The sequence below is a fragment of the Rhinatrema bivittatum genome, chromosome 16, assembly GCF_901001135.1.
Source record: "Rhinatrema bivittatum chromosome 16, aRhiBiv1.1, whole genome shotgun sequence".
Taxonomy (NCBI): Eukaryota; Metazoa; Chordata; class Amphibia; order Gymnophiona; family Rhinatrematidae; genus Rhinatrema; species Rhinatrema bivittatum.
This window is the reverse complement of record NC_042630.1, coordinates 26599230-26622315: the sequence shown is the minus strand read 5'-3', so window position 1 is coordinate 26622315 and position 23086 is coordinate 26599230. Positions and strand designations below refer to the sequence as shown.

At 51.2% G+C, this 23086-nt stretch overlaps 2 protein-coding genes across 4 annotated transcripts in view; one reads left to right on the top strand and one right to left on the bottom strand.

Moving 5' to 3' along the window:
- Positions 1-303: 303 nt before the first annotated feature.
- LOC115078629 (neuronal acetylcholine receptor subunit alpha-7-like) lies at positions 304-18715 on the top strand. 3 transcript variants are annotated; one of them, XM_029581565.1, is made up of 11 exons: positions 306-542; positions 3133-3788; positions 6274-6413; positions 7117-7161; positions 8252-8361; positions 10076-10155; positions 10308-10475; positions 11410-11604; positions 14984-15070; positions 16281-16390; positions 16777-18713. In XM_029581565.1, the coding sequence occupies exons 2-11, from the start codon at positions 3737-3739 to the stop codon at positions 17278-17280; spliced, it is 1491 nt and encodes a 496-aa protein (XP_029437425.1). In that variant the 5' UTR covers positions 306-542; positions 3133-3736; the 3' UTR covers positions 17281-18713. The 3 variants fall into 3 exon arrangements, with proteins under 3 accessions (XP_029437426.1, XP_029437425.1, XP_029437427.1); XM_029581566.1 differs by lacking the exon at positions 14984-15070 and having other exon boundaries at positions 304-542; positions 16777-18715; XM_029581567.1 differs by lacking the exon at positions 3133-3788 and having other exon boundaries at positions 308-542; positions 16777-18712.
- Positions 18716-19518: 803 nt separating this feature from the next.
- The window catches only part of CELF3 (CUGBP Elav-like family member 3), a 59971-nt gene continuing 56403 nt past the window's right edge, over positions 19519-23086 (bottom strand). The window contains exon 14 of the mRNA XM_029581245.1: positions 19519-22698. The gene's annotated coding sequence lies outside the window, so the exon portion shown is untranslated. The remainder of the gene's footprint in view (positions 22699-23086) is intronic.

The window sequence follows — 23086 nt, the reverse complement described above, 5'->3', positions numbered from 1 at the left end:
CAGTAAAGGGTGGGTAGGAAGGGGAGCCAAGTCGGGCCTAAGGCTTACAGAGGAAAGCTCGCATTTGTCTTGGTGACGCTGCTGTGCTGAGGCAGTGAGAAATCCCAGGGCGTGCTCCAGCAAGCAGCTGCTGCTGCAGGGGCCTCTGTGTGTGGAGGGGAGGGGTGTGCGGATGTAGCTGCTTGTGTTTGGGGGGGGGGGGGAGGGTGAGGCAATTATTGGAGATTTGTTCTGCTGAATTTTGCTTTTCCCTATTCTTTTTCTAGCAATGCAGCTTTTTTTTTTCCTTCCTCCTTGTCGCAGTGTATTATTGACTGCAGAAACTATTCGGTGGAAGCTCCTGGAAGGCTGTTCACCACCGTTACTCTGCCGTTCAATAACTTATTAACCTAAGGTCTACGGTCCTCTGCATGAATCGGTCTCCTGCTTTTTACACCCTGACCTGTTGCTGGATAATACCAAAATCTGCAACAGGGTAAACAGGAAGGTGTGGAGAACATGAGGAATCTAGTAAAGCTTGAGGAAATGGTCTGGCCTGGGAGGTAAGATTTAGTGCTAAAAAAAAAATGCTGGGTCGTGTATTTGGGTTGCAAAAATTCAAGGAAGCAGTACAGTGCAGAGGGTGAAATGCTAAGCATGATAGAGGAGCAGGCTCCATTATCTGATGATCCAGACAGCTGAATAAAGCAATAGCAAAAGCCAGAAAGGGAGGTGATACTGCCCCTCTATAGGTCCCTGCTGAGACCCCACTGGGAATACTGTGCACAGTTCTGGAGACCGCACCTTCATAAGGATATAAACAGGAAGGAGTCGGGCCAGAGGGAGGCTCCTGAAATAGGGAAATTCATTAGAAAAATCATTCACCATCTTTGAGAACAATCGAGGTGTCTGAATAATAAAGCCTATGCGGACAGAGCTAGAGGTCTAAACACGTACACCCTAGAGAAAAGGCAGGATATTGTAGATATAAGGTGGGTGTCTGTCAACAAAAGGAGGCTCTAGAATGATGGGGGGGTGGGGGTGAGTTTGAAAAGGGGGTAGTTGGGCACATTCAGCAGCCTCCCTGTGGATGTGGAGACAAGGGACGCATCAACTTCAAGAGAGCATGGGCCAAGCACAGGGGGTCTTGGAGGGAGAGGAAGGGACTGTAAGTTGAGCAGGAGCTGTGCATGGGCCGTGTGGTCTCTGTCCCACAACCCGCTCAAGTGCTTTCCTTGAAGGCCCCTGAATAGCCAGAATCCCCTCTAGGAGTGATCCTAAGTCACACACGGGCCCATGCAGTAAAGTGCGCTCAGGCTGAGCGCACTGTTAGCCCCCGTTTGGCCGCGCTGTTTTTACCCCTCATACACAGGCCGATACAGTAAAAGTCGTGGGAGAGCTGGCGAGCGCCCACTCTCCCGACGAGTGCACAGGCCAGTGTCCTGGGCGCGCGATTCAGTATCGGCCCGTTTTCAATTTCAATTAAGCCGGCGTCCGTTTTCCAAACCCGTGGCTGTCAGTGGGTAAAATTGAGCATCGGCTGTCAACCCCCGCCGACAGCCGCCGCTTCTGTCAAAAAGGAGGCGCTAGGGATGCGCTAGTGTCCCTACTGCCTCCTTTTACCGTGGGCCCTCATTTGCATACGGGCCGCTACTGAATCTCGTGCCCAGGACACTGGCCTGTGTGCTTGCCGGCTCTCCTGCGACTTTTACTGTATCGGCCCGTAAGTTATCCTATGAGCGGTGCTTCTATTGGCAGATTTTAGACAAGAGGGCAGAAAGGTAAGGTGTTTGTGGTGTATGGGATGGGCAGCCAGCGACCAGGGTCAGTGACAAACGAGCTGCACCATGTGTAGAAGGTTGGAGACATGAATCCAGGGCGGCAGACGTGTGGTGGAGCGGGAGAGTGGTGATGAAGGTCGTGATGAGCAAGAAGGTGAGAGATGTCCAGGTGGACAAAAACAGAAGGGAAGAGCTGCAGGGTGACACCTGAAAAATGACACGCTCCCTCTGAACTGGCTCCATCTTCAGTCCATGCTGCAGAACGTCAGGATTTATGTTCTAGGGCGAGACCTCCCTTGAGGAGCCGGTAGAGGCTGGGACTCTAGGCCTGATGCAACTTTGCTGCTTTATGGAGCATAGAGAGTGCAGCTACGGGAGAGGCTTGAGCTGTGGTTTTTCCTCTCTGTGCTTTTTTTTTATTTAATGCCTTTGCATATTGTTAGCGTACCGTAGTGGGAGTTAACAGTTTTTCCAGCATGTGAGTAAATAAAAAAAAAAAAAGGTTTCATGCACATTTTTTTACTGGTATCTTACACTGGCCCTAAAATGGGGTATTCCTGCAGGAGGGCAGGGAATCTAATCCTGGACGGATCCCTTCCCTAGCCATGGGACTTCCACAGGTAGAGACAGCAGCCCTTCCACGCTGACCCCTTACAGATCGCCACCTGCTCACTGCCTGCCAGAAAGGTGGAAAGTTGCACCTCTGGCCCTTTTTGTGCTTGGCTTCTTCAAGAGATCCATGTGAAGGGGGCATGCCAGCCTATCCTCAGCACTGCTGAGGATAGGCTGGCACTGCTGAGGATCCGGGCACTGCTGGCACTGCTGAGGATCCGGGCTTTCTATCTCAGGATGACTTTGACACCTACAGGAATAGATCTGCCATGTCAATAACTTTTCTTGAATCTTAAGAGGGACATCCAGTCTCCTCCTGCCTCCCGTCCCATCCCTCCCCCCATTCTCTTCAGCCTATTCCAGTGCCTCCAGCTCGGTAGCAGAGGGGAGCCAGTTCTCCTTCAAATAAATCCTCCCAGATTTCATACACAAACACATGTAGACACAATACCTTAAACCTACATGAACACAACAAAAATCCAAGGAATTCACTACCTGTTGAACTAAGGCTTCAAGGTAACTTAAAAGAGTTCAAGAAAGCTCTGAAAGCCTGGTTATTCGTACAAGCTTTTCAAGCAGCATCTAGTTAGAAGCATTATTTTAGTTTAGTTTTTTTTATAATTCTAGTTCTAGATTTGAGCATGTCTTGATTTAATTTTACTTATGTATTAGTATTTTTATGATTGCTTTCCTTATTTTTTATGAAATGTAATGTACTTTTTATTTCTTTTTATGTATTTTATGCTTTTATTATTTTAAGAAATATTGTTAACTGGTGTGAAGGTATGTACCAACACCGGTATAGAAAAACTAAACAAATAAATAAACACAGCCGAGAGTACTCACACACTTAGATACGGTTCATAGCCCCCACACACACATACGCTGCTCATAGCTCTAATGCACTCATCGAGTCCATAGCATTCTCTCTCTCACTCACACATACACTGCTTATAGCCCTTACCCACACAGTCCTTAGCACACATACAGACTGCTCATAGCACTAATGCACACAGATGTTAATGCTGTTGACCTAACACACACCCACAATCCATATCCCTAATACAGATACACTGCTCATAGCACTCATGCACACATTGAGTCCATACTGTTCTCTCCTGCACTCACACGTACACTGCTCATAGCTCTCGCAGACATACAGACTGCTCATAACATTCTCTCTCCCGCACAGTCCTTAACGCACACACAGACATTGATTCTTTTGCCCTAACACACGCAATCCATATCCCTGATACAGATACGCTGCTCGTAGCACTCATGCACACAGTGAATCCATAGCATTCTCTCACACACACACACACACACTCTTCAGGGATCAGGAATCTCTCACCAGCAGTAACAGGATGTGGCGCTCCGTCTGCCTTTGGACCGCTGGAATCAGCCTCCTGCTTCAGGGTAAGACATGGATTTCTTCTTTGAGATGGTTTTAATCCTCCCTCTGGAGGTGAAGCAGCAGTGCTGAGGATAGGGCAAGCTTCTCAATGCAGGGGGAGGGCTGGCCTGGGAGTGCTTGAGCGTAGTCAATGTAATCCCAGAAGTGTATAGCAGCAGTGGGAGCTATAATAAATCCAGGTCCCGTTAGTTACTGGATCGGCTGGAGAATAAAATGGGGGGGGGGGGTTATGGAAGGTGATGGATGTGTGAAACCGCAGCCCCCAGGCACAAGCTGCGACTTATCCCAATGCAGCCCCAGAGCAGGAACAAGGTGAGTGCATGTCTCCTAGGGTGGCTGGAAACATCTGGGCCGTGCGGGAGGGGGGGAGGGGGGCCTTTCTTAGGTGTGATGGGATTTGGTGTAACTTTCCACACTGTTTAGATTGCATGGGGCTCACAAAATCTCCAGCACAGACCAGGGACTCCTCTGAACCAACGCAGGTTTGTTTTCCAGAGTAATTTCAGTATTCCCGAATTATGTTTTGGACTGGAGTCCTGTTGGTGATTTTTAACAGCCCCTGATGTAGCAACAAATAGTGGGTTTGTAACATGCATTTGCTGATAGGTGGCCTTTTATTTTTAGTTGCTTAATATGAGACTTTGATGGTTCCTAAGGAGTCTGCTGGGCAATGCTTGGGGTGGGTAAGATAAACTGGTCCTAGGTGATCCCACCCCATTTCCTACTGTTCTTATATTGCTTGTGAGACAGCTTCTTCCAGCTTTACCCGGTTAGATAAAGTGGTCCAGGACCTAAAGTTATTTGAAACTTTGAATATGAGCCCTGGATTATCCTCAATATTTATTTGTCCTGTCATAATTAGATGATGAGCTCTATGGAGCAGGGACTGCCTTGTATGTGTATTTGTAAAATAAGGGATGAGTGCTGGGACACTGGGTGATTGCTGGCTCAGAGCGTCCCCTAGCACTGTGCTGGGTCAGTGCTCGTACAGAGGCAAGAGCGTCCCCTAGCACCGTGTTGGGAGCGTGGTCTTCTGATGGCTTGCTGTGTTGCATACTTGTCACGGATACTAGAATTTTGCTTTTCACGGTGCTTTGTCTGTGATTTCTGTGAGGTGATCAAATTTGCAGATGATAAAACTTATTCAAGGTTGTTTAAAGCAGGAGCAAACAGTGAAGAACTGCAGAAGGCCTTGTGAGATTTGGGGACTGGGCATCTAAATGGCAGATGAAATTTAATGTGTACAAGTGCATGGCGATGCATGTAAGGAAAAATAATCCCAACTACAGGTGCACGAGATGCTGGGTTCTGTATTAGGAATCCTTGACTGTGGCCATGGGCCGAGGCAAAAAAAAAAAAGCAAACAATGTTAGGCAAATATCATGTTGCCTCTGTATTGATGCATGGTGCAGCCTCACCTCAAGCACTGTTTGTGGCTCAGGTTGCCCCATCTCAAAAAAAGACATAGCAAAACTAGGAAAAGTACAGTGGCAGGTGAGAGAATGGTAAAGGGGATAGAAACATTTGTCCTGTGGTGAAAGGCTGAACAGGTTAGGGCTCTTCAGCTTGGAGAAGAGACAATTAAAAGGGAATATGATAGAGGTCTATAAAATCATGCGCGGCGTGGAACGGTTCTTTACCCTTACATATAGTACTGGGGGAGACTCCATGAAGCTAACGGTAGAAGAATTAAAACAAATTTTAGAGGCTTCTATCAATCAATGCACAATTAAACTATGCAGTTTGCTGCCAGAGAATGGGGTCAAGGCTGGTAGTGTAGCTGAGTTTTGGACAAGTTCTTGGAGGACGAGTCCATCACTGATTTAGTAGCCAGATAGACTTAGGTGGTCTTCGCTTCCTGCTTCTGGGAGTGAGCAGCATGAAATGGACCTTCCTGTTAACGATCTGCCACATACTTGTGACCCAGACTGGCCACGGTCAGAGCGAGGATGCTGGGCTCAGTGGACCATTGGTTTGACACAGCCTGGCACTTCTTATTGTGGAGACAAAAATCAGTATCTGAATTCAAGAAAGCATGGAATAACTACAGGGGATCTCTGAGGGCCTGATGGGAATTGTAAGAGCTACAAAAATTGAACGGATGGGCAGACTGGATGGGCCATATGGCCTTTTTCTGCCACCTTGTTTCTGTGTTTCATCTGGGAAGGATCAAGATAAGTCTGCAGTATTTTCCGGCATGCTTCCTGCTTTCTCCCTCTCCCGCGGTGCTCGGGGCTGAAAGAACTGTCCTTTAAAACGAAGGGAATTGCAGATGTGCCAGTCTACACCCACCACTCACTCAGCATGCTGGTCTTCTGCTTCTGGGCACTGAGTTGTCCAAAACCCTGGCAGAAAAGCTTTCTTCTTGATAGTGGCTGGCTGCATGATGTTTTCTGAAATGCAAGAGACGGGCTCTCATTTACATGAAAGGTGCTATATTAAACCACATTCTTAGTTTATGCTTTTATTCTTGTTCTCCCCTCCTAGCCTCCCATCAGGGAGTTTACCAGAGAACTCTGCTGAAGGAGCTGATGAAGGATTACTCAGCTCTTGAAAGACCTGTTGCCAACGACACCCAACCACTGACTGTCTACTTCACGCTGAGCCTCATGCAGATCATGGATGTGGTATAAAATCTGTTTGTCATGTTATATCGTGTGTACAAAGCAGTACCGGGGAAGGACTTCTATGGCTGGGAATCCCTAGATTTGGTTTGGGATTATTGCTGACCCTGTCCAAGCAGGAAGAAAAGGTGACCTAGAAGTAAGAGCTGGATGGGGTGCGGCCAAGGGAGAAGGAGGGGCAGGGGGTGGGGGGATGGTCAGGATGGGGTGCGGCCAAGGGAGAAGGAGGGGCAGGGGGTGGGGGATGGTCAGGATAGGGTGTGGCTATGGGAGGAGGGCAGAGGTGGGGAATGGTCAGGATGGGGTGCGGCTATGGCAGAAGGAGGGGGAGGGGCAGGGGGTGGGGGGATGGTCAGGATGGGGTGTGGCTATGGGAGAAGGAGGGGACAGGGGGTGGGGGGATGATCAGGATGGGGTGTGGCTATGGGAGGAGGGCAGAGGTGGGGGATGGTCAGGATGGGGTGTGGTTATGGGAGAAGGAGGGGCAGGGGGTGGGGAGATGGTCAGGATGGGGTGTGGCTTTGGGAGAAGGAGGGGCAGGGGTGAGGGGATGGTAGGAGATGGTCAGGATGGGGTGTGGTAATGGGAGCAGAAAAGGCCCAGACTAGGGTGATGGTCAGGATGGGGTGCAGTTGCAGGGAAGGCCAGAGCTGGGAGACTGTGCTGTTGATGTCTTGATGTCTGCTGTATTTTTCTGTGTCCTCAGGATGAGAAGAATCAGGTCATAACCACAAATATTTGGTTGCAGATGGTAAGAACCTCTTGAGGGGGGTGGAAGTATTTGATGTCCTCACTTTCACTCGTCGTTTCAGGGAGATCTTTGTTAGCTTCTGCTCTGGAGTTTCCTCCCCTTCTCAAGGACTATTATTAATCCAGGGAATGCTGCTGATAAATATTCCACTGACACAGCCAGAGTCGTACCGATAAGAGAGCCTAGAGTCATGCCCCAGCCACCTCTGTCTAAGGCTGCATGCCCCATTGTAAGAGACGCAGGCCTCAGCGCAAGAGACGCAGGCCCCAGAAACCCTCATGGAAGGCTGCGGGCCTCAGTGTAAGAGACGCTGGCCCCAGAAACCATCATGGAAGGCTGTAGGCCCCAGTGTAAGAGACGCAGGCCCCAGAAACCCTCCTGGAAGGCTGTGGACCCCAGTGTAAGAAACGCAGGCCCCAGAAACCCTCCTGGAAGGATGCGGACCCCAGTGTAAGAGACGCAGGCCCCAGAAACCCTCCTGGAAGGCTGTGGACCCCAGTGTAAGAAACGCAGGCCCCAGAAACCCTCCTGGAAGGATGCGGACCCCAGTGTAAGAGACGCAGGCCCCAGAAACCCTCCTGGAAGGCTGCGGGCCCCAGTGTAAGAGGCGCAGGCCCCAGAAACCCTCATGGAAGTCTGCGGGCCCCAGAGCTAGTCAGTTCTGGGGCCACGGCTGCCCCAGGATTATCTCTATAATGGATTTCTGTTCTCGGATTCATTCCCTGGGCTTTCTGCTGCTTCTTGCAGTAGGGCCGGGCTTGTTGTACAGAGAAGTGTTATGTGCACGACTGGGGGAAGTGTGCGTGTGTGTGTGTGTGTGTGTGTGCGTGCGTGTGTGTGTGCGCGCGCACGTTTCTGTGCAGAATTCATTCTCCTCACAACCGGAGGAACTGGAGTGCAAACCCAATCGTCTAATGGCTCAATCCAGCCAGGTTCCAGCTTTTCATATGAGCAGAAATAATCTTGAATAGTGCTCTCTGCCCTTTCCTGAGTGAGGACTGATTGCTTGGGGGGGGTGTCACTTTCTGTGAATGTTAACGTTTCGCCTGTCACGCCCTCTTCCACGTCTTGTGTTGTGTTTATTTCACAGTACTGGTACGACTGTTACCTTCGATGGAACCAGTCTGATTACCCTGGGGTGAAAAACCTGCGATTCAGAGCAGACCAGGTGTGGACCCCCGACATCCTTCTATATAACAGGTACGGGGAGCAGAATTGGGAGGGGGGTGGTGGTTGGAAATATTTGAAGATAGATATGTTGGAGGGGACACCTTTCCAACAAACCCGCACCCTTGGCACATCCAGAGGCAGCTGCTGAGAGGTTGCCAGTAAAGTACATTTTTGTAGGGGGTGGGGGGACGGACTAGGGGGGCTATGTCCCCTTTTTTTTCCCCAGCAGGGATCCTTGTTCTAAGCAGCTTCCTTGCAGTCTCAGGTGGCTCTGCCCTTTGCTTACAGCTGAACCAGCCACGAGGAAGCCACAGAGACGTTACTAAGGGTTTGGGTCTCAGTTCTGCTTGTGCAGGTAGTTACAGGGGTAGACGCCCCTCCCTCCCTTGTGTATGTGCAGCAGAGGGGCTGGAAGCTGGGGTACATATATAGCTGGTGGGGATAGAGGTACCTGGGAAAGATATATTTAAATCTCTAAGGGCAGTGAAGAACAGAGATGCAGAAAAAGCTGCTGCCACTCTATCCTTTTATATGCATTGTATTACATTTTAACTTGGTGTTAGTGACTGCATGTGCCACTTGTAAACAGAAGCATTATAAAGTAGGGGAAACGTCTAGAAAGAGATTAGAACTTTTGTAAAATACTAAGGGCTGCAGATGTGTGATAGAGGTCAAAACTTGCACCAGCTCCCAGCCCTATGCTCATTTTACACCCTTTGCAAGACAAAGCAAGCTTGAGATTATAGTGAAGGTTGATAATGCCTGCACTTTCTGAAGTAGCCAAAGTTGCTGACCTGCTATTATGTTCCACTGTGCATTAAAATTGAAAACTAGGTAAGGGTCACCAGCAAATTTTGTTCCTGCCCCTGGGTCCATTTACAAGAAATCACACGTTTTTAAAAGAATTCAACCTTATTAGCATATATGAGATAAAATTATAATACCACCCTATTAAGAGGATGTTGTGTTAGTATCATCTAATTAAGAAAATGTTTTGCAAACTAAGTAGCTTACTCGGTGGCAAAACTTAGAGGAGTAAACTTATTTAATTCCTTGCATAAACAATAAATCTGCAAGAGCTTCTCCTGCTTTGACTTTGCATGGTAACTTGTAGTGCCTCTCCAATAAAATTGTATTTGCTTACTTTTCTGATTAAAAGAGAGTTTCTCATCTAGCTGTCAGTATAAGTGGTTATTTACAAATCCGCAATAAGATCATCCCTTGGCTATTGTAATATTAGCTATCTTGCTGACACAGAGCAGCAGCATCAGGGGCATGGATGCCCCTTAATTACAGTTGACTAAAACTTTTAAAGATGTACAGCAAAGGATTTTTCTGAAAGTTCCCAGACAGGGCAAACTGAGTAGAGCTTGCCATTTGCAGCCTTTATCATCCTCTCTGCTGCTCACCTCCTTAGGCTGGGCAACACTTTTTTTTTTTTTGTATCATGTGAAAAAAAACGAAGCATAGGACGGCTTGTTCTCCCCTCTCCCGCCCATAGCAGGCCTTGGACCACAGCATTTCAGGAGTACGAAACACTTTTTGATGCCCGACTCCTGTACGGTGACGATGACTTCTTCTGAAGCACAGGGGGGGGGGGGGTGTGATTTAGATCAGACGAGATCCGCGAGCAGCGTGTGACGCTGAGAAATTCCCAGGGCCTCTCGCTGACCAGGACATGTTGGGGGGCCGATCTGTCTTGTGTCTGTAAGCTCAGGATAACGGCCTTGTCTCTCTCTCGTAGTGCCAACGAGGACTTTGATTCCACGTTTCACACCAACGTGCTGGTGAACTCCAGTGGCTACTGCCAGTGGCTGCCCCCAGGTATGGCGCATGGCGGCGGGGGAGGGGGAGACACCCGAGCGGTACACGTAGAAAAGATGCACCCATGCAGAGCTACAAGGGCATGCATTGTGGCTCATGGACGGGGGTGGATCTGGATGTGTTGCTCTCTCTCCCCCCCCCCCCCCCCCCAGGGATCTTCCTGAGCTCCTGTAAAATCGACGTGCGTTGGTTCCCCTTCGATATCCAGACGTGTGCGCTGAAGTTCGGCTCCTGGTCCTACGACGGCTGGCTGCTGGACCTGCAGCTGATGGATGCAGACATCTCTGGTTACTTGCCCAATGGAGAGTGGGACCTTGTGGGTAAGACCCTTCTCCCCACCCCCCCTGGTTGAGGATACGGGACCCGGGGTAAGGGCAGAGCATGTGCTCTCCTGCTTCGGAGGCTTGTCCCAGTCCTCCTGCTGCTGCGGAGAAGGTCTCGTTGCTGCTCCAGCAGAAGATAGTGCAGTTTCTGGAATCCGAGGCAGCCTGGTTTTACCAGAGTCAGGTCTTGCCGTATGAAACTGATCAATTTCTTTAAGTTAACTTAAAAAGAATGCATTACTTGCTCCACCTTATGTTCTAGGAGAGTTCCAAGCTATGCACATAAAAAAAACAGATGCATTACCCCCATATTGTACCAAACTCCACCTCAGCTGGTCCTCTTCAACATTTTTGTGAGTGACATTGGGAAAGGATGGTCTGGGAAAGGTTTGTGATCTTGTGGGCGATACCTAAACCTGCCAGGAAGGCGTGGAAAACAGGAGGAGGAGGAGGGAGGATTTAGTGACGCGCGAGATATGATCTAGAGTCTGGTAGCTAAGATTTAATGCTGAAAAAAAAAATGCAGAGCTCTGCCTTTAGGCTGCAAAAACCCAAGGATAGGGGAAATACGATAAAGACGTCATTTAAATACCTCCAAGGTTACCATGCACAGGAGGGTGAGCCTCTTTCAACGGAAAGGAGGCTCTAGAATGAGGGATCATGGGATGACAGCGAAAGGGGGTAGATTCAGAAGCAATCTAAGGAAATATTTTGTTACAGAGAGGGCGGTGGATGCATGGAACGGCCTCCCAGGGCAGGGAGTTGGAGACGAGGGCAGCGACAGATTTCATGAAAGCCTGGAACAAGGACAAGGGGGATCTTGGAGGGAGTGGTAGGGGCTGTAGAGCTGAGTAGTTGGATTGGACAGACCGTATGGTCTTTTTTTTGTTTTTTTTTCTACCATCCTGTGTCTATGTTTCGTTCTCTGCAGGGGTTCCAGGGTCTCGCAATGAAATATTCTACAATTGCTGCAAGGAACCCTACCCGGATGTGACTTTCCATATCACCATGCGGAGGAGAACCCTGTACTATGCGCTGAACCTGCTGATCCCCTGTGTGCTGCTTTCCACCATGAGCCTGCTGGTCTTCCTCCTGCCTGCCGACTCTGGCGAGAAGATCTCCCTGGGTGAGAGGCTCCTGTCCTGTCTTCTGATTCCAGCAGGGGAAGAGATACAAATCTTGTACTCGGGCCTGGGAGCTGGCAAAACCCTTGGGTTTGAATCCCAGCTCGGCCGCTGTCTCTGCGTGATGTGACCTCCCTAGGCTTCTAGCTCTAAAACATCTTTAGACATTGCGGGGCAGTGGAACAGGTTCTGAGAAACGTGCAAGTTCCATCCCAGAGGCGGCTGCAGGCGCCATTCTAAGACTGTAAAGCTCATTAGAGTTGCCGCCTCTCCTCTGACGTCTACGGGGAGGTCTCCGCCTCTTCTTTCACTGCTTGTTTCTTGCCTCCCCCCAAGTCCCGGCACCGGCTTGCATCTCTGTAGCTTAAGAGGTGCCGTGCCATGGTTGGGCATCCTAGAGCACATTACTCTTCTGTGCCACGGGAGGGCATCCTGGCGTATATAACTCATCGCTGTGTTCTGCTGTGCTAGGGGATTTTAATCCTGCCCAGGGGCGGGAGGCAGAAAAATATCAGCCTGGGTTTTTTTTTTTTTTTTTTTTCAAAACCAGCCCACGGGGTATCTGACTTCCTCACATCAAAACAGGCCACAAACATCTAATACTTTAAAAATGTCACAGATGTTTTTTCTAATATTTTCCAGTTACCACTAAAATATTTCAAAAGAGTAGACACATGAAATAGCACCCCAAAATTTAAAATAGCATTCCTGAACATCCCCAGATCAGTCCAGAAAAGTGGGTTGTGTATCCCTACCAGCAGGTGGAGACAGAGAACAATTAGAACTTTGGGCACTGCTACATAATGAGAGCGCCACCTGCAGTCACTCAGTATTTCTCTGACTCCAGCGGGTGGGACAGATGCACTCCTGCAGTCTTTAGTTATATTTTTTATTTACTTAGTTTGAATTTAATTTTTTGGTTTACGGTCGCTTCCTGAGGTCTTAGGCGCCTTCGTGGGCCATCCCTCAGTAGAAGCCGGGCGTCCGGGGAATTGGATATTCCTATCAGGGTTTCGCCTGCCACAGTTCGGTGTCTCACGACCAGGGGCTCCTGGCTACTCACTACCATCTCTGCTACAGCTGCTCCCTTGTCTCCTTTTCTCTGGGTCTTGGTAAAGTTTAATTAAAAAAAAAAAAAAAAAAAGAGCTGTTTTCACTGCGGCTGACTGACAGTCTTCATTGCTGAGGTAAGGAGAGGTGCAGGAGGGACCGGGTCTTTTAAGGCTGGCCGGGGAAGCTGTCAGCAGTGTTCCCCTCAGCTCCCTGGGCTCCGGGTTGTTTTCTGAGGTCAAGGGTGAGCTTTTCTCCGTGTGCCTCGTTTACTCGCCGCTTCCCTGCTGGGGGCCTTGCGATTTCACTATAGACAGGCTCCTTTCCCGCGGCACGGCTGCGCCCGTTTTTTTCTCCTTAGCCGGTAGTCTCTTAGCCCGCAGCATGAAAAGTTTGTTTTTCTGGTCCTGCCTGACTGAAATTTTCTCCGCGTCGTAGCTCAGAGCGTTTCCTTTTAATTCGCGCCCTTTTCTATTTCACTTTAGACTATTGGCGAGCTGCTGTGGATGGGACCGAAAACAGAATCGCAGGCCTGCTGCGCGCGTGTGGGTCACGCGGCCAGGCGTTAGATGCGGCCTCCTTATGCGCAGCGTGTTCCCCGGGGTTAGAGGGCTCTTCAGGGCTTCTTGCCTCCTCCCTCGGGGAAGGAACGTCTCTCTCGACTTCGGCTTTGCGGGAAGAGGATTCTCAGAACAGAGACCTTCATCTTTTGGATGTGCGGCGCACCTTATTGCATTATCTGGAGGTTACCAATGACTTCAGATGTTCTGATCATTTGTTCGTTCTCTTTGGTGGCCCAAAGAAGGGGGACAAAGCGTCAAAGGCGACCATATTTCGGTGGATTAAGGAAGCCATTTGCATGGCATACATAGCCTGAGGGCGTCAGGTGCCTTTGAGTTTCAGAGCTCATTCCACTAGGGCTCAGGCTACCTACTGGGCAGAGTGTCACTTACTGTCGCCTCAGGAGATCTGTAGGGCGGTGGTGTGGTCGTCTATTCACACTTTTACGAAACATTACCGATTGGACGTTAAGGCTTCTGATGAACCGTCCTTCGGGGAGAGTGTGCTTCGTACGGGTCTTTCAGGTTCCCGCCCAGTGTAGGGTGGCTTGGGTACATCCCACTTTTCTGGTCTGATCTGGGTATGTTCAGGAAATGAAAATTGGTTCTTACCTGCTAATTTTCGTTCCTGTAATACCACAGATCAGTCCAAAGGCCCACCCCTTTCTTCAGCTACCGAAAGACTGTCTTGGTCTTGGTCAGAACCGGCTTAAGTTTTTTATTGTTCAAGCTCCTTTATTGCAGACATGATTCATGAAGCAGATTTTTAGCAGTTGTTCGGTCTGTTTTTTGTCAGCGACGAAGTGGTAGTCCGGAAATTTGGTTGGGTGCTACCCTTCATTATTTAGTTCTGTTAGCATGGGCTTGGGTATAGGTCAATACTGAGTGACTGCAGGTGGCACTCTCGTTATGTAGCAGTGTCCAAAGTTCTAATTGTTGTCTGACTCCACCTACTGGTAGGGATACACAACCCACTTTTCAAGACTGATCTGTGGTATTACAGGAACAAAAATTAGCAGGTAAGAACCAATTTTCATTTAAAAAAATCTCCAGCTCTCCATGCCATAACATAAAAAAGAAAAACCAGGATCTTTTGATTTCCACTCACCCAGAGATTGTTGTGGATTTGGGGGAAGGGGGGCCACACAGTCTTTATCCTCTGTCTCTCCCCTTTACACACACAAGCATTCTCTCTCTCATACAAACATGCAGGCTCTCTCTCTCTCTCATACACTAATGCAGGCTCTCTCTCATACAAACATGCAGGCGCTCTCTCTCTCTCTCTCATACACTAATGCAGGCTCTCTCTCATACAAACATGCAGGCTCTCTCTCTCTCTCTCATACACTAATGCAGGCTCTCATACATACATGCAGGCGCTTTCTCTCTCTCTCGTACACATATGTAGGCTCTCTCTGTCTCTCATACACTCATTACTCTGTTGTGCTGTGCTATGCGATGTTAATCATTACCACGCTGTGCCATTGGTGGGCATCCTGGTTATGTAACTCATTGCTCTGTTGTGCTGTGCCAGGGAATGTTAATTGTTGCTCTGCTGTGCCACGGGTGGGCATCATGGCATATGTAACTCATTGCTCTGTTGTGCTGTGCCAGGGAATGTTAATCGTTACTCTGCTGTGCCACGGGTGGACATTCTGGTTATGTAACTCATTGCTCTTCTGTGCCACGGGTGGGCATCCTCGCATATGTAACTCATTGCTCTGTTGCGCTGTGCTGAGGGATGCTAATCATTACTCTGCTCTGCTTTCAGGTATTACTGTCCTCCTCTCTCTCACTGTCTTCATGCTGCTTGTTGCTGAGATAATGCCAGCCACATCCGATTCCATCCCTCTTATAGGTATGAGGTAACGTGAGGGCACTGTGAATGGAGAGAGCAGAGTCCCAGGCTGCCTCCGCTCTCCTGAGCCTTCTTGGGGAAAGCGCTAGACGTAGCGGATTTCAGCGAGGCCTTTGACACGGTTCTGCATGGGTGCCTTATAAATAAATTGTGCGCCCTTGGCATGGATCCTGGAGTGACTGACTGGGTTAGAAACTGGCTGAGTGGGAGGCGACAAAGGGTACTGGTACATGGAGTTTTCTCTGAGGAGGGGAGGTGTTACTAGCGGTGCGCCTCAGGGATCGGTCCTTGGAACGGGTCATTTCAACATTTTTGTGAGCGATATATTGGAAGGGTTGTCGGGAAAGGTTTGGCTTAAGGAATGATCTATGGTCTGGCAGCTAAGATTTAATGCTAAAAAATGTAGAATAATGCACTTAAGATGGAAAAACCCAAGGGAAAGGTACAGTATTGGAGGTGAAATTCTTCTAAACACAAAGGAAGTGCGGGATCGGGGGGTGATTGTATCTGATGATCTTAAGGTGGGCAACCAGGTGAATAAGGCAACAGCAAAAGCCAGAAAGATGCTTGGCTGCATAGGGAGGGGAATGGTCAGCAGGAAAAGGGAGGTGATACTGCCCCCTGGACAGGTCCCTGGTGAGACCTCACTGGGAATACTGTGACCAATGCTGGAGACCGCACCTTCATAAGGATATAAACAGGATGGAGTCGGTCCAGAGGGAGGCTTCTAAAATGGTCACTGGTCTTCATTCTAAAGCCTATGAGGATAGACTTAAAGATCTAAACATGTACATCCTAGAGGAGATAGAGGAGATATGATAAGAGACCTTCAAATATCTCAAAGGTTTCCATGCACAGGAGGGTGAGCATCTTTCAATAGAAAGGAGGCTCTAGAACGAGGGGCCATGGGATGAGGTTGAAAGGGGGTAGATTCAGAAGTAATCCAAGGAAATCTTTCTTTACAGAGAGGGCGGGGGATGCATGGAACGGCCTCCCAGGGCAGGTAGTCGGAGACGAGGGCAGCGTCAGAATTCAAGAAAACCTGGAACCAAGCACAGGGGGGATCTGGGAAGGGAGTGGTGGGGACCGCAGAGCTGAGCACAACATGTGGCTGAGTCTTTGTCTGCCGTCATGGTCTCTGTTCCTGCTGCCTCTTCTCCCTCTTTCCTCTTGCGGATTGCGCTCTCACCCTCTTTTTCCCTACCTGCAGGTCAGTACTTTGCCAGTACGATGATAATCGTGGGGCTGTCAGTGGTTGCCACCGTGTTTGTGCTGCAGTACCACCACCACGACCCCAGCGGAGGGAAGATGCCGCGATGGGTAAGGTGATGGGAGAGCGGGGACTTCCCAAATCCACTGCCTTAGGGGTTGTCAGCGGAGCAGAGGGTGCAATACCTGCATTCCTGCGGGCGATGGCGCTGGGGCTCCTGCTGCATGTGAAAAATGCAGTAATACCCTGGCGGGGGGGGGGGGGGGGGGGGGGGGGGGGGAGGGGGGTGCTCCTCGACCCAACTCTCCTCTCCTTTGTTCAACGGCCGAGAGTGGGGGGGGGGGGGAGAGGTACGGCGAGGTATTCTGGGAAGAGAGGAGACCTGCGTTCCCCACTCCGACAGTGTGTGTGGAATAAAATCTGCATGGGGGGGGGGGGCAGGGCCCTGGGTAAAACCCCCGCCTTCCCTCGCTTAAGCCCCTGCTTTCTCCCCCAGGTGCGCGTTTTGGTGCTGAAGTGGTGCGCTTGGTTCCTCAGACTGAAGAAGCCGGGAGGGGAGCCGGAGGTTCGTCCCCAGTGCGCCCCCAGCCTGCTGAGCTGCAGCTCGGGCAGCGAGCCCGCCAGCCCCCCCGGCCACGCCTGCCCCGCCAACGGCAACCCGCTCTACGTGGGTTTCCACGGCCTGGAGGGCCTGCACCCACCCCCTGCCGTGAAGCCGGACGTGTTCTACCCGCGGGCAGAGTACCCAGGCATGAGCGGGCCTGCCTCCGAGCCGGGGGACCCCCAGCTCCAGCAGATCCTGGAGGAGGTGCAGTACATCGCGGACCGCTCCCGGGAGCAGGACGCCGGCGAGCTGGCCTGTAACGAGTGGAAGTTTGCCGCCACCGTCATCGACCGCCTCTGCCTGGTGGCCTTTGCCGTCTTTAATATCATCTGCACCATCTCCATCCTCATGTCCGCCCCCAACTTTGTGGAAGCCATATCCAAAGATTTCATTTGAAGGGGGGGAGGGGGAGGGGGGGGCCTAGGGGCAACCTGCCTGCTCCCTGGAAAGGGGGCAGGCAGAGAGCTCATCCCTGATGGTCTCCGAGCTCTCTCCCAAGCCCCTTTTACTGCCGGGGCCTTGAGCTCTCCGAGACCTCAGCCCTAGCCCCTTCCCTGCTGGTATCTGAACTGTCCCAGAGACCCCCAGCCCCTTTAGGGCCGGGCTCAGACCTCTCTCAGAGACCTCACTGGCCCCTAGAGCTCTCTCGGGCCCTGGCTGCAACCACTTAGTGCTGGCTGGTTCCTGAGCTGCCGCCGGAGTTTGGGGGCTTCTGAATGTCTCTCAGCTGCCAGCCATCGACTGTGACCACTTGCCAACCATGCAAGATCCCCTTCTCCCCTCCCATTTCCAGCCACACGATCCCACAATAATGCACTTGCTGTCACCTGCGTATCTGACCTCTCAGGTCCCTGTGGCCTCTCCCAACGGCTCCTGCAGCCATCAGCACGAGGGGCGTGTGGAGTCTGCCAGACCGATCCTTTTGATAATGAATTCTTCCAACCTCCCTTCCCTTTTTGTGCAAATAAAGATCCTGTGAGCTTATCCCACGCCTTCTTGAATTCGTTAGCATTTTAGCTTCTGCCACCAGAAACCATACCAGGCAACCTGCGCTCTTTCTGTGGGGGAAAAAAAATAGTTCCCGGCGTTGCTCCTGAATCTAGCACCTCCTAGCCTTCTGCTGTGACCCCCCTCCTTCCCCCTTGCACTCCAGGGCATGCATACAACTTTCCAAAGGTGTCCCTTACTATGACCACCCCCCACCCCCCTCCCCCTCCCCAAGCCATCCTTCAGTGCCCCATGCTGTTCTCTTAGCAGGCTGGATCAATCTCCCCCCCCCCCCCCCCCATCAAGCCCCCAGTCCCTCCCTCGGCCTGAAGTCCCCATTGGGGGTGTGAGAGAATCTGAGCTGCAAATGGGGGGGGGGGAAGCTTGCCTGGCGCCTAGCAACCGGTTCAAAAGCTGATTGATTTTGTGGCTTCAGCCTCCTTTTATAGGAGTGGGACAGACAGGCAGACAGCTAGCTGCTTTTAATATAAATATAATTATATATGCACACACGGTACACCCCCCTACCCTGGCCAATGTTGTTAACTCCGAGCTCTTTGCCACTCCACCCTCTCTCTTCCTTTCCAAGGTGAGCTGATCCTCGGGTCTTTACCTTCTGCACCGCTCTCGTTCCCGGCTGGAGGGTGTGGTGGGTCGGCGTTGCCTGCTAGGCGAGTCCTGTAGCAATGGCCTGGATTCAAATCCCACCTCCTCCTCCTCCTCCTCCATGGACATGATTTGTGACCTTGGGTAAGGTGCCCGCTCATTGTAAGCTCTTTGAGGAAGGGACACCCCCCCCCCCCCACCACCTGTATCTGAATTCCTCTAACGTCGTAAGCTGCCTCGCCCATCATTTGTACAGGCGAGCTAAATATCCAAAATGTTACATTAATAAGTAATTGAATAAGGTGTCGTCCCCCCCCCCCCCCCCCACGGCTGATCCCGAGAGCGTGTTGTCCTAACTCCTTCCATGGGCTTCCTCCTCCCATGAGCAGTATCCCACAGGGGCAAAGCTCGCCTTCAGAAACCCCTGGCTTAGGCTGAACAGTCTGAAAGAGTCACCAGGGAGGTGAAGTGAGCAGACGGGACCTGCTTGCGCCCCCATTCAGTCTCTGGCCTTGCAGGTCCCCCCTGACGTTCAAGGGGACCACTGAGCCTGCCACATGAGCCTACCTGGGCGCCCTCTGTGACTTTCCTCAAGGTCGCACGTGGCCAGGGAGGGCAATGTCCTGGGACCTCTCCCGCAGCCCGGGCCTAGGGCTCGGCCCATCAGACCCTCCCTGCCGCTGTTACCCGAAGGGACTGGGGGGGTCTGTGCCAAGAACCCTTTCCCCTGCCTCCGGTGCATCCGTGACCCCGGCGCTGCAGGCTCCCCGCCTGCCACAGCAAAAAGGCCCTGTGAGACGGCAAGAACCCAACAGCCCAGGGGGCTCCAGCGTTAGCTTCCACTTCTTTATTTAGAGAGAAAACATTGGAAAGTATTCAAAGCAAAATGCAATAATAAATAGCAAATAAATTATGCTTCATAGTCCCCACCTGTCCCTCCCGCACAGTTTCTAAATAAAAAGCCCAGTTACCCCCCCCCACACCACCCTCCCCGCCCCCCCCCCCCCCCCGAAAAGGAAAAAAAATAATTCTAAAATGTATTAAAGATTAAATAACAATAAATTTGCTTTATCGTAGCTAATCTGAACAAAATTATTTACAGTTCCAGGCTCAGCGCGGGGGCCTGTAAACGTCGTCAGCTCTTGGCGCGTGGGCCATCTTCTGAGGTCACGGCCTGCCCTCTGCACGGTGACCTTAGCGTCCTTTCCGTATAAAAACAAGGATTTAGAAAAAGCGGGGGAGGCCCTCCCTCGTTCCAAACCTGGAGCAGGCGGAGAAGGCTTTTGGTGCGTGGGTTTTGTGTTTTTTTTTAAATCTCTCTCCGAACCCCTGGGGTGAAGAAACCAAAGCCCGTGGCAAAGCAAAAGTTCAGTTCTGGGGCAACGAGTGGGAATATCGGAGCGGCAGAGGAGGCGAGGGCGAGCGGCGGGGGACATCCTCTCACCACTTCTAGGAGGCTGCGAAGTCCTTGGAAAGTGCTCGCGGAGTCCGAGAAAATATATTACCCACAGGCTACAGGGAGAAAAAAATAACTACCCCCCCTCCCCCCTCAAATAAGGCTTCTCGGCTCTCCAGGTGGTGGTGACTATAGATGAGCCCTGCCATGGGGGTGCCAGCCTTGCAGGGGGGGTGGCTGGGGGTTCCTGGGTGGTGTCCAGACCAGATGCTCAGTCCTGTCCAAAGGTCCAAAGTGGCTGAAGCATGGAGAGGTGGCGTTAGCTGCTGCACAGGGCTGACTCTGGAAGGACTGCAACCGGACAACCCCCTACTGCGGCAGTGAACGCACATCTGGATCCCCTGCCTGGTGCCAACTGGTCCTGGCAATGAGACAGCTGTGGAATGTAGGGTGGGGGAGGGGGTTAGCTGCTCAGCACTGAGGTACTGGGTCAAATAAGAGGGACTTTATGGACCCGAAGGGAGACGTGGAGGGTAGGGGGCACAGGGTCTTCACCGAGCTGTAATTAACCAAGGGCAGTACGAGTCTCCTGGTTATTACCATGGTCCCTGTTGGGTCACCGTGCATCTTTGGGTATCCGGCGGGCAATGAATTTCAGATTCGTAATTTGCTTCAGTGACTGGCTAAACATGTTGTTTTTACCTTCTCCATTACTGCAGAGAGAGAGAATGGATCAGAGAGCTCAGGCTGTGTTCATGCCTCACCTGACCATTCTATGGCTGACAGCAGCTCCTGAAACGCTCTTTCCGAGTTGGGTATGAGGATTTTTTTTTTCTGGTTTGGTGATGGGAGTGCTCTTGGCCTTTTATTTCGTTTACTTTTTTCTAGTTCGTGTTGACTGTAGTTTGCACTAAAACCAAAACCTGGCTGTCGTTTTTTTAAAATCGGCTTTCTCCTAATGGTTCCTCTAGATTCCCTTTTCTAGAACCATGATGACAGGGAGCCCCCTCCGCACGATCAGGTTACAGGAGTGACTCCCCCCCCACCAGTGTCCTTTCTCATGATGGCAGGGTAGAGACGAAATTCTGACATACAATAAAATGTCGCCGGCTGTCCGAGAGGCCAGTGGGGGGGGCAGAGGAGGGAGACCCCCCCCCCCCCAGCATCGTGGTTCATGAAGGGAGAGTCTGGGGGGGGGGGGGGCGCTGATTTAAAAAAATGGCATCACAAAATGAAATTTAAAACAATTTTCCTGTCATTTCCAAACAAATACACCCCACCCTAATTTTGAGTGCTAATAGGGATCTTACTGGAGGAGGACTTGGCACTCTAAGGGACATCTCTAGGGGAGCTTGAGAGGTTCCTAGAGGGGCAACAAATGAAACTGAGACTTCTTACCCAAAGAGATTCAATTCTTGCCAAGATCTTTCCTATAGGTAAAAGCAATGCAACGTGCATTGTCCACTCAGCGTGAAACGCTGGTGGCAAAGGGTGGATTAGGGATTTTCTGTCCTCCCCCCATTTCACTCGTCTGTCCTCAGTTGGAGGCCTTGTCCATGTATCTCATTAGGGCTTATAGACCCTCCTGAGCCCAGATTGGCCAGTAACGAGGGCCATGCATGGTACCTACTGAATACTCTGCAGCCAGAACCAAGGAACCAGTAAACACGGAAAGGGGAACCTAAGCCACACACATTGCCATGGACCAGCGGGCTAGCAGTAGCGGGTACGGCCATGCACCTGCTTAATATTCCTGGATCTGGCCCACTCTGGCATCACTGTGTCAAAGCCTTTGCTGTTCCAGCATTTCTACTCCAGCCTTGTTCTGCTCCGCAGTTACTGCAATCAGGCAGCGACGCTTAACCCTCTACCTGGGCTACAAGTCAGGCAGCACCGCAGGGAGCTCTCTGTGCAGAAGGGATACTGACTCCCCCCCAGTGCTTGAGGGCTGCAAATCAGTCTGCTTTTTCAGGATTATTCACAGTGAATGTGTGTCCAGGGTGGCTGCTGCTCCAAGAAGCAGGTTATGTGGCGTGGAGGAAGTAGCTTAGTGGTTAGAGCAGCGAGTTACAAACCAGAAAAAAGCCAAGGCCCAAAAGCCACTTTACGTGCTGTTGCCTCAGGTACAAGCTTAAAGCCCTCTGTGGCTAGGGAACCAGCTGTGGTACCTGAAGGTAATCCCCGTTGCAGTGCTGAAATAGCAGACCATAAGTTAAATAGACATTTTGCATACCCTGAAACGCAGATCTGGTCACGGAGAGAGGGCCAGGCCCATCCTGCCCCAGGTTAGACCGCCAAAGAAAAAATCGGGCAAGGCCTTGCGTGGAAAGCACCCCCTCCAGAGCAGCCGCCTGCCAGCACAGCGCCAGAGGCCCAGGAGCAGATCTGAACAGGGCCAAGGGCTCCGATCCGCAAAGCAGCTGAGAGAGAAGGTTTGGCCCAAGGTCCCACCGTACGCGTCCCGGAGAGGGGAATTAATGCCGGGTTTGGGCAGCGGGGCAGAGGTTCGCAGTTTCTCTGGCTCCTTTTTTTTTTTTCCTGAAGAGGGAGAAGGATGATTTTGTTTTTTTTTTTGTCCCTTTGGATACAGCAGAAAGGATGTAAGATTGTAGCGCCAAACTCTTAACAGCTATTACCGTCTTGCTTACACACAATGGAGGTCTCCTTCTGGCACGGGGAATTCCTGCCAGATCCAGGAATGGATGGGTGGGAAGCGCTTCCTTGGAGCGGGATGAGGAGGACCGGGAGAGGCATGTGGGAGGGGGGGGAGGGGAGGAGGGGGGTGGGGGGAGCTCCACGGGTTCCTCCATCTGCAAGCTCAAGCCCTGAAACACAAACGCACAAGAAAAGGAAATGAGACCCTGCGGCGTGGAGAGGGGGGAGGGGGGGGCGCCATCTTTATGCCCCAGGAGGGCAGTCTACGCATGACCTCAGATGCCCTTTCATGCAGAGCCAAATCCTGGGCAGCCAACAGTTCAGCAGCGGTCAACCAGTCCAAGGACGTCAGCTCTTGTGTGTATGCGGGGGGGGGGGAGGGAACAGGGAGGAGAGGTGGACAGACACGCAGCACCTCAGCCCCTTTATCTCCACACAGGATCTCAACGCTTCTTCCCCCCCCCCCCTTCTCCAACAGTAATTCACCTCCCTTGCCAATGAGAATAAAAACCCCCTATGGAGTGCAGAGCGGACCCTGAGCGATGAGAACGGGAGGGA

Bases quoted from the DNA above. Each gene is read 5' to 3' on its own strand.
- LOC115078629 (XM_029581565.1), top strand. From the start codon at position 3,737: ATGTGGCGCTCCGTCTGCCTTTGGACCGCTGGAATCAGCCTCCTGCTT. The intron at 6,414-7,116 runs GTATAAAATCTG...CTGTGTCCTCAG, and splicing joins TCATGCAGATCATGGATGTG to GATGAGAAGAATCAGGTCAT. The intron at 10,476-11,409 runs GTAAGACCCTTC...CGTTCTCTGCAG, and splicing joins TGGAGAGTGGGACCTTGTGG to GGGTTCCAGGGTCTCGCAAT.